Source organism: Zeus faber (genome assembly GCF_960531495.2).
Source record: "Zeus faber genome assembly, chromosome: 20".
In the NCBI taxonomy this organism is placed as follows: domain Eukaryota; kingdom Metazoa; phylum Chordata; class Actinopteri; order Zeiformes; family Zeidae; genus Zeus; species Zeus faber.
In genome coordinates, this window is record NC_137207.1 from 22,799,176 (window position 1) to 22,815,640 (window position 16,465).

At 45.6% G+C, this 16,465-nt stretch overlaps 2 protein-coding genes across 4 annotated transcripts in view; one reads left to right on the plus strand and one right to left on the minus strand.

Moving 5' to 3' along the window:
* Positions 1–342: 342 nt before the first annotated feature.
* Positions 343–16,465, minus strand: part of acsf2 (acyl-CoA synthetase family member 2) — a 32,743-nt gene continuing 16,620 nt past the window's right edge. The window contains exons 3-16 of one of the 2 annotated variants that reach the window (XM_080021162.1): positions 16,099–16,227; positions 15,927–15,980; positions 15,714–15,832; positions 14,399–14,561; positions 13,788–13,883; positions 13,539–13,690; positions 12,716–12,807; positions 12,372–12,448; positions 3,990–4,097; positions 3,489–3,628; positions 3,211–3,352; positions 2,803–2,913; positions 1,728–1,796; positions 343–816 (exon numbers count right to left, since the gene is read on the minus strand). In XM_080021162.1, coding sequence (XP_079877288.1) covers positions 766–816; positions 1,728–1,796; positions 2,803–2,913; positions 3,211–3,352; positions 3,489–3,628; positions 3,990–4,097; positions 12,372–12,448; positions 12,716–12,807; positions 13,539–13,690; positions 13,788–13,883; positions 14,399–14,561; positions 15,714–15,832; positions 15,927–15,980; positions 16,099–16,227 — 1,503 coding nt within the window. In that variant the 3' untranslated portion in view covers positions 343–765. Of the gene's footprint in view, positions 817–1,727; positions 1,797–2,802; positions 2,914–3,210; positions 3,353–3,476; positions 3,629–3,989; positions 4,098–12,371; positions 12,449–12,715; positions 12,808–13,538; positions 13,691–13,787; positions 13,884–14,398; positions 14,562–15,713; positions 15,833–15,926; positions 15,981–16,098; positions 16,228–16,465 lie in introns of both variants that reach the window. The other variant, XM_080021161.1, reaches the window with a different exon arrangement.
* On the plus strand, positions 6,694–11,646 carry chad (chondroadherin). Of its 2 annotated transcripts, XR_013844681.1 has the most exons (5): positions 6,694–7,777; positions 10,175–10,338; positions 10,476–10,621; positions 11,163–11,235; positions 11,477–11,646. XR_013844681.1 is itself a non-coding variant. In XM_080021163.1 (4 exons), the coding sequence occupies exons 1-3, from the start codon at positions 6,992–6,994 to the stop codon at positions 10,615–10,617; spliced, it is 1,092 nt and encodes a 363-aa protein (XP_079877289.1). In that variant the 5' UTR covers positions 6,694–6,991; the 3' UTR covers positions 10,618–10,621; positions 11,163–11,646. The 2 variants fall into 2 exon arrangements, 1 of the variants encoding a protein (XP_079877289.1); XM_080021163.1 differs by having other exon boundaries at positions 11,163–11,646.

A 16,465-nucleotide genomic window follows, 5' to 3' on the forward strand; every position in this document is an offset into this window, starting at 1 on the left:
CGAATAAAAAAAAAAGTAAAAAAAATGAAATGTGAGAAACAGAAAATGAAAAATGTTGAGGCCAATGATGTGAGCCAGAAGTCCTGTTTGTTTTGATCGGGGCCCCTAAATAGCCATTTGTGGGCTAAAACCTTCAGGTCTAGACGACACTCGATCCTGCCGCCCAGCGTCAGGTGGGCAGCACATGTATCCTGGTCGGACTTGAGGGGAAATTCTTGAAGGTTTTGGTTTGTGTGAATGGCATTTAAAGGCTTAAATCGCTACCTACCACTCAGATCAATAAAACAGAAATGAACTCCTTCATTCTTCCAGTAAAAAGAACACCCACGCCTGCACTAAAAATGTGGTAGATGATTTATTTTATTGTCTCACAGTTGTGTCCTCTTTATAGGTTTTCTTAACATTTTAACTGGCAGGTTTATTATATAAACAGGTTTATTACAAAAAATAACTTGTGGGTTCGACAATCTCAATATATTTCACTACTATTGCACTATTTGAGTATAGGTTTTAATAATGTAGTCTCAAATTTATTTGGGGTGGACATGGTACAGTACTTCATTTTTTTTCCTTATATAAAACGTAAAAGTACATCATTAGAGTTGTTAGTCACTAATGCTGAGTGTGCACTTTTTACAGTTTAACATAACCTACCATCACTAAAATTTCTTCAAAGGGCGTTTTTTTGCCAACTTAGGCAAAAGTGATAACTGGACTGGCCTCATTGAGCATCTACTTCCTCCTCTCTGTCCGTCGTACTGTTCCTCACAGTCCGAGCAACTTCTCAGTCTGCTCGCGTAGCTTGATCTTCTGGATCTGAGGAGAAGCAAAGTGTCGCCATGTAATCCAACAAGAAAGGACAATTCAAATGTGTGGCAGGGAAGGTATAACGTCAATTTGATCCCATTATTGTTTATTTCGGGTGGGGGGGGGGCTAGGATTCATCCCTGTGTCCATCTCATCAACGTCCTTGTTACTGCTCTTTACCCTCAAAGTCATTCTGACATTGCTTTTCCATTCCCCATAAATTTGTCTGATTCAAGTGAAAGTCCAGGGTCAAAGAAGATCACGGTGGTTTTCTCGGACGCCAACAACAATACAATCTCAGAATTGTAACTGTATTTAGGAGCAGGTTTGTCCACACACAAGATAAATCCCCTTTGGACTTTAGATTAGAATGAAAATTGTTCTTCACTATTGCAAATATCACATTCGCCCTTAGTCACTCATTTCCATCACTATCAACTTGTCATACCAGTCAAAGACTCTTAAAAAAACTGGAGCTTTTCCCCCAATTTCTCCGTATTCTCGGACGTTCTGCTCATGAGCAAGGTCTGCAAGCACTTGTAGATTTCTCACGAAAGAATGAGTGTGCGTGCAGACGGGCTAATAGCTCCTTTTCCCTCCTGTCTGCGGGCATTTAGGGCAGGCCTGTTCAAATACAGTTCCATGCCGAAATGATTTTAAACAGCGTCCCGCAAGAGGAGCACAAGGCCCAGGGGAGAGCTAACGTTTATGTAGCGGACTCGGCCACTACCCTGTTCTTCACGGACTATTACAGCAGCCGCTAATGTTGCAATTTACACGCTTGTCCGTCTGTTCGCCACCGCCAACGAGCAGAGCGGCCTTTTGTGTCATCGATCTGGTTTCCATGCAGGGACGACTGCAACGGGACCGTCTCTATTCGATCAGTTTGGCTCAGAAGAGCTCTGCGTGCGGTCAGTTACCTTTCCAGTGACAGTGAGCGGGTAGCTGTTGACAAACTGCACGTAGCGAGGAATCTTGAAATGGGCGATCTGAAAGAAACAAAACAAAAGACAAAAGACAAACAACAAAAGAAAGAAAAAAGTATAAAATGTAGGATGAAACAACAATAGTACAATGTTGTTGTTTTTTTACAAGGTTAACTTTCAACTATCCTGCCATATTTTTTATTTTTATTGTGTAACAGTTATTTTTTCAGGTTTATATTACCTAAATTTTTAAAATTCTAAGTTTATTTTTCACTACCCTGCCATATTTTATATTTTATTGTGTAAAAGTTAACTGTTCAGTTTATTGCATATTTCACTTTATCCCCAGATATGAACACTTTTCATTTTTATATTTTTATATTCCTATTGTAATTATTACTGCCGATTGTTTATTTATGTGAGCTGCTGGGACATTGCAATTTCCCTTCAGGCAGGAATAAAGTATCTATCCATCTATCTATCTGAGACAAACATTTTAAAATACCTTCCGGCTGGAACATTGGAAATGCAGAATGGCTGACATCTGAGTCCAATGACTGAATGGCTGAATTTAGCTTTGTAATTTTAAAAATTACAACTGCTTTGTCCCAATTCTTAGGCCACAACATTAAAACCACTGACAGGTAAAGTGAATAACATTGATCATCTGGTTCAAATGGCACCTGTCAAGGGGTGGGAGGTATTTTTCAGCCAGTGAACAGTCAGTTCTTGAAGTTGATGTGTTGGAAGCAGGAAAAATGGTCAAGTGTAAGGATCTGAGCGACTTTGACAAGGACCAAATGTGGTCCAAGGAAGGACAAGCGGTGAACCGGCGACAGAGTCGTGGGCGCCCACGTTTTCTTCTCCATCATGTGGATGGGGTTAGGGTCCGCTGCTAACGTCTTGCTGCCAGATACCACAGGACACCTTTCGAGGTCTCAGGAGGCACGAGGTGGAGCTACACAATATAAGCCGTGGTTTTAATGTTGTGGCTGATCGGTTTACATCAACATGAAGTTCTAATGGCTCAAACTGATAAATATGATTAATACTTGGCGCTTTTCCGCACCTTGCCCTTGCAGTAATCTTTGATTTCTTGTTCCGTGCAGTCCTGTCCTTCATTCAGAATAATACAGGCACAGATCTCCTCTCCAAGACGCAGATCCTTCACACCAATCACCTGCAAAACAGAAGAGCAGGTTGTATCGAAACATTCACTGATCGAAATATAAAAATAAAGGAAATATTTTTGTTCATCAATATCAAAACTGTCTAAAAGATCCAGAATAGCACGAGATTTAGAACAATAAGAATTAAGATTTTTTTTTAAGGTGGCTCAGACCATAAAGGTACTGATGAAGCAAGTAGTAAGTGAAGTAAGTAATGACTGAATTGACCTTTTTGCTGGTTAAAAAATAAATAAATAAATAAATAAAATTGTGCTGAAATCACAATATCAAAGTGGTGGCCTGGTCACCTGAGCCTCCTTGATCTTGGGGTGTGTGTGAAGGAACTGCTCGACCTCGGCCGGGTAGACGTTCTCTCCCCCTCGTATGACCATGTCCTTAATCCTCCCCTCAATTCGGCAGTAGCTATACGCGTCCATGCTGGCGATGTCACTGGACACCACACACGGCAAGAACCACAACACGGGACATCAGTGACCACGTTTCCCTGCAGGGGGCTACGGTAGACGGCTTCAAAGCGACACGAAAAGAGGGATTTGGGGTTCGGTCAACACACCCGGTCTTGTACCAACGGTCCTTCGTGATGCACTCGTTGGTTTTTTCCTCGTCGTTCCAGTAGCCCAGCATCACACAGTGGCCTCGGATCATCATCTCCCCTGCCACCCCCAGGGGCACAGTCTCTCGGGTGGTGGGGTGTACAATTTTGGCCTGTTATAAAATGACGAATTATTCAAACAATTTCACATATGTTCCATGCAAGTGTTAGAGTGTGTAGACAAGTGCCAATGCACACGCGCACACACACACACACACACACACACACACACACACACACACACACACACACACACACACACACACACACACACACACACACACACACACACACACACACACACACGACCTAGAATATGTCCAAAGTTCACATGCTACATATAAAAAGTCCATGTTAGTTGGACTTGATTTGTTGTATGATTTGCTGTTAGGGAAGACTGGCAGCGTTCATAATTCAGTCTGATGGATGAAACACACAAGGCATCACTACGTCTACTAGGGATGGCCGGCGTACCTCTATGTGGTTTATGAGGTACCCCACAGTCTCCGACTTTCTCTCCATGTTGTCTTTGGGATCTGCGCAGAAGGTCACAGGGCTGTTCTCTGTGGTCCCATAGCCAATCTAATAAGAAAAACATAATCGGAAAAAGGTGACAAGTTAACAATATGTTATGGGAATACATATTCATCCAGGATAGGAGTGTCCTGGATGAATCTACATTAGCCCCCCTAACCCGACCTAAGCCCAACCCTAAATCAAACAGTAACCCTACCTAACTCCAACCCTTCCATTAACCCGACCTAACCCTAACACTACCTCTACCTCACCCTAACCCATGACTAACCCCCACCTAAACTTAACCCGAGCTTAACCCTAACCTGACCTAACCCTAAGACTACCCTTACCCAACCCTAACGCAGACTAATACATAACCCCAACCCTACCTCACCCATCTGATACCCCTTTCCCCGGGTAACACCCGCTAACATCCAATTTTAGTGTGAAAACAGTATAATGAGAGAACATAATTTAAAAAAGTGACATGTTAACAATATTTCACTGGATTAGATATTCATCCAGGAGTGCGAAATCTGGCTCTTTCAGCAGCAGGTTATGACTGTTTTTACCTGAACAAATCACAACAGGTTATTTATTACCTGTTGCAGTAGGTGGACCATTTAGTCATAACACGTAGCCACTGATTTATCGATGTGAACTCTAAACAGAATTAAATGGATCTGAATTACAAATCACAAAAATAGATTTACAGAGCCGCTCCCTCCCCACTCTTACAGATGTCATGGGCGACATTGTGCATGTGTTACAGGAATGCAAGAGCATCTCAAAAGAGAACATTTAATAGGTGTAACACAATGATTATTTTCTTGTTTGAGTGCACCATCCTTTTTTTTTTGCAGTCTCTATTGTTTATCTTTGTAAACCTAATCAATATCACTATTTTTTGTCAATATCTGTAATCTGTAACCACCTTGTACTCTGGTTTCAAATTAGAAATAGGCTCTGCTCCTATCCTGTGCATGAGATCGCAGTGGAAATTCTGTGTATTTTATATATTTGACTGTTCTTGTTTTGCTTTTTTTAGCTATTTGTGTGCATTTGGCAAACTTTATAGAAAGCGTTAACTGCATTTTTTTTCTATATTTTATAATATTTTCTCTGAGACTGTCAAGCTTTTTGAAAATATAACTGGATATATTTAGAGAAAAAGTTTCTTCTCTCTCCATGTGTACTTATATACAGTATTTATGTGAGAAAAGCCAACTTGAAAGATGGACATAAATCCCGCTACTTAAGTTTTCCTACCAATGAGGGAAACCTGAGTTTTGCTTTATCCCTGGGGTCCAATCGAATGGACGGTAAACATTGAGGAAACCCAAGAGGTGGAGAAAAAAAAAAAAAAAAAAAAAAAGATGAGCGATGAGATGGAGAGAAAAACATGACTAAATGTTTAAAAGTGCAAATTCAACAATGGTAAGCCAGGTCCTGTCCGCTGGACGAGGGTAGCTGGTGGTGAGGAGGATCACTTGAAAAATGGTGGAAGAGGCGACACTCCCAATCGAACGCTAGATTTGTTGAGTAAACTCGAGATTCCATTTATCCGGGGTGGATCCACAGAGCTCATACTGTCAATGCACGCAACGTATCCGAGGCCGTGGGAGAGTCGAGGCGCTGCTCTCTGCGTCTCCCTAAACCCAGTTTTATACCACCTTTTTAATGTGTGCATTGTGAGCGGCGGCGGCGGCATAGTTATCACCTGGCCGGACGAGACCCTCAGAATAACTCAAAGCTTTTATTATGCGCCATTCCTGACAGAGACGGGCCCTGAATATAACCTTGGAATAACTGGCTGGCGTGCGCGCCCATTCCGTCCTCTTCCAGTGAAACTCAATAGCCGCAAACGCCTGAACAAATCCCAGGATTGACCACAAAAAGCTATTATATAAAGGACTCACCCCCTTTTTTTAGACGAACGGTTACAAAAAATGAGCACAGGATTGCACATTGGCATCTAAAGCTTCCACTCCTTGGAGGAAAGAAGAAGAAAAAAAAAAAACACTGTTACCAATTGTTATGACTTGAATGGACTTTGAGAAAACCATCTGGAGACTATTACAGGTTCTAAAACACAGGAGTGGCTCCTTTTCCTGACACCACAGACTGACCAACAATAGGGACGTCCAAGACCGAAAGCGCTTCCAGCCTAACCTCGCCGCACCTCGTTTGTCACAGACGCAGTGATTTGGAAGGAGCGACACTGGGAAAGCTCTTAATCGTAATAAAAACACAGACAAAATATATTAAAATGAGCATTTTGAGTCGAGCCAAACTTCCAGTAGACTTCAAGTATTTCTGCACACAGCATTCCGTTTCACCGCACGGCTTTCGGAGCATCTGCCTGAGACATCAGTTCTGTAGCTGCGCACAGCAATGTCGGGCCACATATGAAATACTGGGAATAAGGAAAATAAATCATTCAAACAGCAGCGAGGGAGGGCCACACGATCCCCAACCTGTCCATCTGTTTATTTGAGGTTAAACCCAGTAAGAGACATGACTTCCTCTCGCAAACCTCTCAACGTGAAATCCCAGTGAGCACTCCTCGGTTTTTTTTTTTCTCCCCCCCTCAAATAAATGTTATAAATAGTGCTGTGTTCCGTTCACTTGCCATCCTCTGCACTGCCCTGCTTTTCTCAGTCACACACACACACACCCACAGACACACACACACTCACTCACACACACACACACACACACACACACACACACACACACACACACACACACACACACACACACACACACACACACACACACACACACACACAAACACACACACACACACTCCTTGCTCTCTGCCTTTCTCACACACACACACCAGTTCACCTCTTGCCTTCCCCTCCGCCGCCCTCAGCTTTTCCTCTTCGCAGCGTTTTCCAACCAGACTCGCCCCCGTCCAGCTCAGCGGGACGACGGACAGACTGATACAGAAGAGCATGCGTCGCGTGGCTTTGCTGCTGCTGGCGGTCGGTCTCTCGGTCCTGAGTCCCGCCGCGCAGGGAGCCCCGGGTCAGTGTCCAAACCAGTGCCACTGCCACGGCGACCTCCAGCATGTCATCTGCGATAGCGTCGGGCTAAAGAAGATCCCGCGGGTGTCGGAGGCCACCCGGCTGCTGAACATGCAGAGGAACAACCTGGGCAGCCTCCCCACAGGCTCCTTCAGCGAGAGCAAGGGGCTCGTCTCGCTCCACCTGCAGCACTGCCAGATCCGCGAGGTGGGAGCCCAGGCATTCAAGGGGCTTAAGAAGCTCGTCTACCTCTACCTGTCCAACAACGAGATCACCGTCGTCAAGCCCGGCGCCTTTGAAGACCTCGGTGAGCTGACCTACCTCTACCTGGACGGAAACCAAATCAGCGACCTCCCAAGGGGGGTCTTCTCTCCCCTGATCAACCTTTTCATCCTGCAGCTCAACGACAACAAGCTCCACGAGCTGCGGCCGGGCACCTTCACCGGGGCCAAAGACCTGCGCTGGCTGCACATGAGCGGGAACGAGCTGAGCACGCTGCAGCCGGGCTCTCTGGATGACGTGGAGAACCTGGCCATACTGCACCTGGACAGGAACAAGCTGTCCCTGTATCCCGGCGCCGCCATGAGCAAGCTGCGGGTGGTGGAGGAGCTGGCGCTGGGCAGGAATCCCATGAGGAACATTCCAGACAACGCCTTCCAGAGCTTTGGACGCTACATGGAGAAACTACATCTGGACAACATGGGTCTGGAGAAGGTGAGTGTTTTACTGTCAATTACAGTGTCATTATTCAACGCAGCCTGGGGAAAAAGACTACAAATAATATTTCACGACAGTGCCAGACATCACTTGGGGCTCCCCATGGTGAACTGTTAGGTGCCAAGACTCTGCCAAATGATTTGGGATGGTATATATAAGAGAGATTTCATTTATACAAATTTATATAAGTGCTCGTTGTGCCAATTTCATCACAAAATATTTTCAACAGCTCTTATACTATCGAGCCCGACTGGTCGGGAAGAGGGCTTCTCTGACCCCACGAGACAGGCTGAGGGATAAGTCAAAAGGAGCAGATCACATGTTTTCAGATGGAGAGGGGGGCTCTTTCCGTGCATGTGGGGATTTTTTGGTGAAAGGCGTTCCCGGCCGATCTCATGAAAAGGTCTTTCTCCGGCTTTCCTATTTGTTTAAGCATGTGAACATATGTCATCAGCATATTTAACATAAACCGTCTCATCGGCTGCCAACTTGCCTTTCCCTGGCAGCCAAAATTCATTTTTCTAGTCTCCATGTCATGCAAATGTGTGGGGTGGGGGTGGGGGGCAGGTGTTGGGGCGACAAACGTATTAATCCTACAGACCTGGCCTCCACGCGGGGCTTACATAACCAATGACATTTATGTAATGCGAGGAATGAAACCATCTTTGTGATGCCCGCCTCTTCCCCGCCCGCCCCACCCCACCGCTCATAATTCAGTTCTTACGACGCGATCATCCAGCCGTCGGCCCCCGGGCAAACAACAAGCGTGCTCTGTGTCGCGCTCCTGGATGAACTCTGTTTAAACCTGCGGGCATGTCCCCCCCGCCCGCTGCTTCATTGTACGCTCGCAGCGTGGGGTAAACCTCGCTTATTTTTTTGAGTATAAATAGCCACCCCCCTTTCAACCTGCAACAAACAAGTTCACTATCTCACCGTGGAGCCCGCATTTCCAAACCTCCCGAGTTCTCAGACATCACAAGGGTGCGAGACGGAAGACCGCACAGCGGACGGTGAAATGCGCCTCTTTTTGCCTGACTCTCTCACAACTTTATATTCAAGTCATACAGTGTGGGCTCTATGCTGAGGCACCGTCCGTGCTCGAGTGTACATACGCCGCGTATATCGACCTCATATTTGAGGTCAATCAAATATTTGAGCGTCCTCCGCCACGGTATTAGAGGCGTCCAAGACGAGAAAAATGTTGAAACAACAAACTTTTCATGCTGCGACTGAATGGGAGCCAGGTGGAGATGGGGGAGAGGGGGGGGATGGCAAGTGAGATTAAGCCCCCTTCCAGGCAAATGTGGGTATTTTTAGGTTGTTTTTATTTGCTGGACTTATGCCAAGCGTGTCCCAGTCTAATTATTACACAAGTGTTATTTTCAGCTCGGCGCGCTTTCTCCTATCGCCAAGAGGGTCTAGTAAACAGGTCAGCAGAGGTTAGGAGACAGGTAAATAGAGGCAGGGTGTTCCACGGCCCATGAAGAGGGGTATTTTTAGTGTGCCATCGCCCCCAGGTGAATGGACAATTGCACTCTTTTGCGAGCCTTCTTGGCAGAGGAGTGGCAGAGGAGTGGCCCGAAGAGCGCGAAAACAACCTCGCCGCGCTGGAAGCCGTCCATCCCCTCCGACGCTCCGGCGGGGCCGAGCCCGCTCATCCGTCCCGTCCTTTCAGCGGTGGAAATTTCCGTCGACAACCTCGTCTCCTGCAGACCACCGCGAGACAGCTGATCCGAAGCTCGAGTCCCCCCCCCCCTCACGTTTTTGGACGCAATTTCCTCCCTCCGCTTTCCTCCTGAAGGACCCCCAAACTTCACCACGGCGAAGATCATCTCGCACCTCTGTGAAGCTTTTAGCGGCTTCGCAGATCCTTATGAACTACGGGCTGGAAGAGGAAAGGGAGGAACCATCAAGCGTTGCAGAGGGGACTGATTCGAAAGCGGGGAAGAGACGGGGCATTCATGTCTGGGTGATCCCGCCCCGCCTTCTGTCCCCGGCAGATACTAGGGACAGGGTGCAGGGGCGTCCTGGCGGCAAAGCACATGCAACACATGCTCAGTATTCTGGGGCATCAAGCCAGAGTATGTGCAAAGTAAACATGAAGTAAAATTAGATTCAGTTAAAAATAAAATAAAAAAATGAATTCCCACACAGAAGTAAGTACGAAGCATTTGAAGTTGCAGAAATAACGTGTGTAGATGAACTCATTTAAATGATTAAAAAACATATTGCCATGTATATAACGTTTCCTATCTACCCTAACCTACGCTTGCCTGGTGTTTGACTCCCTTCCAGGCATCGACACAGATCACCACACCTTACCGTGCTCTGCTTTTGCTAAATGACCCGTCGGTGCTCCCGGGTGAAAATGTGTTTTTGCTTTCACTCCCTCAGTTCTCTGACGGCGCTTTTACCGGCGTGACCGCGGTCACGTCGCTACACCTCGACAACAACAAGCTCCGGTCCCTCCCAAAGAGCTTGGAGCTTGGCACCGTCACCAACCTCACCCTCTCCAACAACCCCTGGAGCTGCACGTGCCAACTCGCACCACTGAGAAGGTAAGGGAGCGGAGGCGACACGACGAGCCCCACAAGCCACCGCTTTGAAGCCCTTCTATTTTTTCCTCCAGGAAACGATATATATCACTTCTATACATCCAATAGAAAATGTTATTTTCCCCCATCTCCTTGCACAGGTGGATGGACTCGAGCCGCGTTCGACCGGATGCGCTGTGTGCGTCCCCGCCCCAGCACAGAGGAAAGCAAGTCCGAGACAGCTCCGCTTTCAGCGGCTGCAGGGCCAAGCAGAAGAGAGCCAGGAAGGGCGCACGCCATTGAGCCGGTACCCGATGCTGAAACCATCTGTTTTAAAAGATTAAAAAAAGAAAAAAACAAATTCTAATCTCAAAGCTAATTCTGGTGATCCCCCCCCCCCCCCCCTTTCAAATCACTTTCATCTGCATTTTTGACTCCTGAACTCACTGTGCTTTGTTCTCCCTTCCGGTTGAGATTAAAGTAGCACGCTCAAATTCCTGCGGTGCATATTTCAACTTTGCGGCCGGGTGTTTTAATCCAAGATTACTACACTGCTGCGGCTGGAATTCTGAGGGGGACAATGGATTTGGACATCCTCACCTTAGGTTTGAGGTGGTTTTTGGGCCAGTTCGCTGTCGGCCTCTCAGGGTGTTTTCTTTCTTTTTTTTTTTCCCCCCCATTCCACTCCTCCTTCCCCACAGAACTCTGTGTTCCGGCCCCTCTGTCCCCGGCTGAACTTTTTTCCCGTTTTGGCCCTGGGGTCCAGAGTGTGGTGTCCAGGGTTATGGGGTCTCTGCTCGGGGAAACCAGCTGTTTGATTTGGCTGCTCTCTTTGTGTCTTTCCGCAGGAGACGCCGTCTGAAGGCCTGTCCAGGTGACCGGCTGCGTGTGCAGGAAAGCTACGTCGAGAACGACCGTAACGTCCGTCTCTTCATCTGTTTGAATGTTGTCACCAGTGTAAACACGCGCACAACCACACCCGCAAAAGTACAGCGAGCGCTTTAACTGACAGAGGAAGTTTCAATAAAACTTTTATACTCCTATGAATTCCTGTGTAGAAAAAAATGTTAAATAAAATGAAGAAACTTGGGTTAGGTAATGCAACCGTTCAAAGGACGAATTGAAATGAAAAAACGTCTTTGTCGGCCGTCTCCTTCACCAGAGCCGAACCCAGATGAACATTTTAAGATGCCGGGAAAGCGCCTGGGACCGCAACTGCAGCGTCCGTCAACTCTCACGGTCATTTCTCTGCACGTGTACAAGACATGCATTGGTTAGCGTGAACACAGCTTCCCTTTAAAGGGGGAAATTAAATAAATACAATAAACCCTTCTTTCAAGCTTTCATCCCACTCGCTATTGAGAAATTTGTCAAATTTCCAGCTACAGTCTCTCAGGCAGGTGACCATGTTTGTTTTCCCTCTCGCCAGCCCCTCGCCTCACACACTCCTGCACACTGGTAAAAAATGTCATTTATTCTCTGTGTAACTGAGCGGACCCTTGGCCCACCAGGGTTATAAGGAAATGTATCCTTGAAGATCCCGGCAGGGTCGCAGCAATCAATTCCAAATGGCGGTGAAGTCGTACAAGTCAAAATGAATCAACCAAATGAAGCTGACGAATCACTAAAAGAAAAACGGTGTTTTCCTTCTCTGTCAGTGCTTTGTATGCTATTCATCTTTATTGCATTTTACATTAACACATTTATTTGGTTACAAATATGAGAGGTTTTGCCTGGTCGGCGTGTCCTCTCCACACATTCAAAGACTTTGAGCAATTTCCTTTGACTTTTGGAAGTGATGCTTACTCACATCCAAAAATAAACCTTTTACAAAACTAAGCTGTAGTCTATGCCTCGGTCCATGCTTTAACACATTCAGATTGATTCATGCAGATGCCAAACCGTCTGAGGATCAAATTAAACTATCTAACGGCATGTTAGATGTTACCGCCCCCTGTGCCACAAAAGCTGAACTGCACGCTTTTGTGTGCTCAAAAGAAGAAACAAGATTCACACTGGTCAAATCGTGTGTCCCAGTTGTCAGGGTCAGTACTCACTGTTAATTCTTTGATTCCCATGAGAGAAATGGTATTCTTCACAACCTCCGGGGGACAAGGAGAACCAGCCATGATGCCTAAAATACAGCAGAATAAACGTGCGTTTGAGAAGTTGTAATTATCTCTAGAGTTTAAAACTAAAGCAAGCATGAGAACATGTTGACATACTGTCACCATTTCAAGCAAAGGAGGCAACCCAGAACAATTAAATAGTTAAATCGAAAGAATAACTATTTTCAACATAATGAACAATGCTATCTATGAGAACACTCTGGAACATCCTGATTCAATGTCAATTTCAATGTAAATTCTTGTCTGAAGCAGCACGTCAGCCTCCCTCTCACCTGCATCTACTGATGACAGGTCGTATTTGGCCAGGTCCGGCTGGTTCAGCATGTCAACATACATGGTGGGAGTGCCGTAAATGAACGTGCACCTAAGACATGAAAATATATCAACAGATCAACAGCAAGCACAGAATTAAAACCACTACAATTACACGCTGCACATACGCCTCCAACGATGCATCAAAAGTATTTTAAAATTGTTATTAGAAGTAGATATACATTAATCAGGCAAAACTAAAAACTGTCTTGTATTTTAGTAAAAACAAAGAAATAACACACACACACACACACACACACACACACACACACAGTATATATATATACTGTATACACACACACACACACACACACACACACACACACACACACACACACACACACACACACACACACACACACACACACACACACACACACACACACACACACACACACACACACACACACATACATACATACACACACACACATTGTATATATACAGTATATACATATAATATAACTTATGGAGGTATAATTTCTTTACTGTTTATTGTTAAATTCCCTTTTGACTGACAGAATTTGTCTCTAATACTACAGCTGCAACTCCATATATATCCATATATTATATTATATTTTTTCCTCGTCCAGAGTACTTTCCATTGTACTTTCCATTATTGCATATGGGGAGGTCCAATTTTGATCACTTTCATCTCGGTTGAAGTTATTATTATGATTAGAAATTATAAATTATTATTATTATGATAACTTATTATTAATGTGCGACCTTCTCTCCCTTTGAGGTGAACTGTTTGTTTTGAGCCCTGTATTTAAAACTCACCTCTCGCTCTCCATGGCCGCCAGGTTGGCCCGTCCGTCGTAGCCAGCGGAGGGGAAGACCAAGGAGACGCCGTGCACGGCCATGCACATCCCACCGCCGACCGAACCGAAGCAGTGGAACAGCGGCACCGGCAGACAGATATGAGTACGGGGCTACGATACAGAAGCAGCGTTTGAGTGGGAACAACATAGATCTCTAATAAAGTTGGGTGGGTTTTGAGATAAAGGAAGAAAAAAAAAATGTACTGACCCTCCAGTTGTAGCCGACTCGAATACCCACATAATAAGCATTGTTGACGATGTTGTGGTGAGACAGGGTGGCTCCCTTTGGAGTTCCAGTCGTGCCCTGGAGGCAGAGGGATGGTTGTTTAACTCACACAGGAACTGTATATCTGATTACTAACCCCTTTGTGTTGTATGTTCCCCACCACTATGCAGCAGGACGGGTAACACTGAGAAACAGCTTACACTGAGAGAATTCTATAATGCAAAGGCAGGAGGCTACAAACATATTAGATATAAGGAAAACGTATCACAGAAATGTATCAAATAAATTGAAATACGAAAAATACAGTACAATCATAGTACGTCTAGTAAAAAAAGAATCTAGTAACAATAGGCAAATATATTGGTACCAAGTATCTGTGCAAAATGGGAAACATATTAGATATGGTGTATTCAGCACATTTGACTTGGTCCACAGGCTACATTTGAATTACCTGTTGAAACAAAAAATATTTTTGAACCTGCTAGACTAGATATTATTGGTATGTAGTCAGTAACTCTTTCTAGTCTCCTTGTAATTTGGAAAGAGCAGCTTTGATTTTCTTGTCGAGCAGCAAAAACTCCCTCTACCATTACCGAGGTGAACTGGATGTTTATCGGATCGTCAAACGAGATCTTTCTTTGCAGATCCTGCAGCTGCTGCATGTACTGGCTACTCCCCGCCTGCATCACATCCCCCAGATGAAACATTCCTGGCTGTCGGCTATCTGTGACAATCACTGACCTGAGATCTGGAAGTCTGGAGAGATACAGAGCAGGTCTGAGGTCAGGGATGACAGGTGGGGTGTGTAGTTACACCATGTGATAAGGCAATGATGTACATTTAAAAACAGAAATATTAAACGTTGTACTGATATTTGTACATACACCGATCAGCCACAACATTAGAACCACGACTAATAACCACAAATATTGTGTAGCTCCCCTTCGTTTGGCCAAAACAGCTGTGACCCGTGGAGGCATGAACTCCACTAGACCTCTGAAGGTGTCCTGTGGTGTCTGGCACCAAGACGTTAGCAGCAGATCCTTTAAGTCCTGGAAGTTGGAGGTGGGGCCCCCATGGATCGGGCTTGTTGTTCCAGCACATCCCACAGATGCTCCATCGGATCGGACCCTAACCCCGCCCATCCGCATGACGTAGAAGAAAACGTGATTCATCAGAGCGGGACACCTTTTTCCATTGCTCCATGGTCCAGTTCTGACGCTCACGTGTCCATTGTAGGAGCTTTCAGTGGTGGACAGGGGTCAACATGGACACTCTGACCGCTCTGCAGCTACACAGCCCCATACGCAGCAAGCTGTGATGTCCTGTGTGTTCTGACACCTTTCTATCAGAGAAGCATTAACTTTTTCAACAATTTGTGCCACAGTAGCTCTTCTCTGGCATCGGACCAGGTGGACTTGACTTCGCTCCCCACGTGCATCAATGAGGCCCATGGGCGCCCATGACGGCCATGACCCTGTCGCTGGTTCACCGCTTGTCCTTCCTTGTACCACTTTTGGTAGGTACTAACCACTGCATACCAGGAACACCCCACAAGACCTGCCATTTTGGAGATGCTCTGACACAGTTGTCTCGCCATTACAATATGGTCCTTGTCAAAGTGTCTCAGATCCTTACGCTTGCCCAATTTTCCTGCTTCCAACACATCAAATTCAACAACCGACTGTTCACTAACTGCCTAATATAGCCCATCCCTTGACAGGTGCCATTGGAATGATATGAACATTGCTGTTCACTTCAATTTCAAATTTTTAATGTTGTGGCTGATCGGTGTGTGTTTTCTATTTGATGGGAACTTTTAATCCAATATTATTTCCCTTTATCGTATCACAGGCACGGTATAGAGATAGTGTGGGTCCAATATGAACAGACACTTAAGGTCCATACCGAGCACTCTTTATGGCTCCTGGGCTGCAAGACTCGATCTCTGGACAAATCTGCCTCAGCATGTCACAGTATTTCTGAGTCTTGAACTGCGTTGGGCACAAAATGGCATTGCACCCCACCTGAACAGACAGGGAGAGGGCGACACATGATGTTTAATACAAGCGAAGAAGGCAATACGGTGACTGTGTGTCAGGGCGGCCCCCGTCCACTGACCTTTCGCAACGCAAACTCCACCTCCTGCAGCTGGTACGCTGGGTTCACTGACACCTGTTGGGGTGCAAAGTAAAAAAAAGGAAAAAAAAAAACAGAAATTGCAATTTGACTTATCTGCTTGGCACCGTGCCAAAAATCCCTTTTGTATGTTTTGCCAAAAGGCTGTGCTCACCAGTATGATGCCAGCTTTGGCTGTGGCAAACTGGAACAGGATCCACTCGTACATGTTGGGTCCCCAAACGCCCAAGCGATCGCCCATCTTCAGTCCGATGGCGAGCAGCCCGGCCGCAGCCTGGTCCACCTGGTGACCAAGCCATGAGATAAGCAGTGTTAGCAACCGTTCATTAAGGTTGAGAAAAATGTCCATCGGCGTGTTTATGAATGACGATGAATATGAAAAGAATCTGTTTTTGTGAACAAGCTTTTTATAACTCGATTTGATTATTTTCATCAAATAAAATTCTAAATCTGTGTATGGGATCCAAACTGATGCCAAATGTCTTCTCAAATAAAATACAAACAATGCAATTCAGTCACAT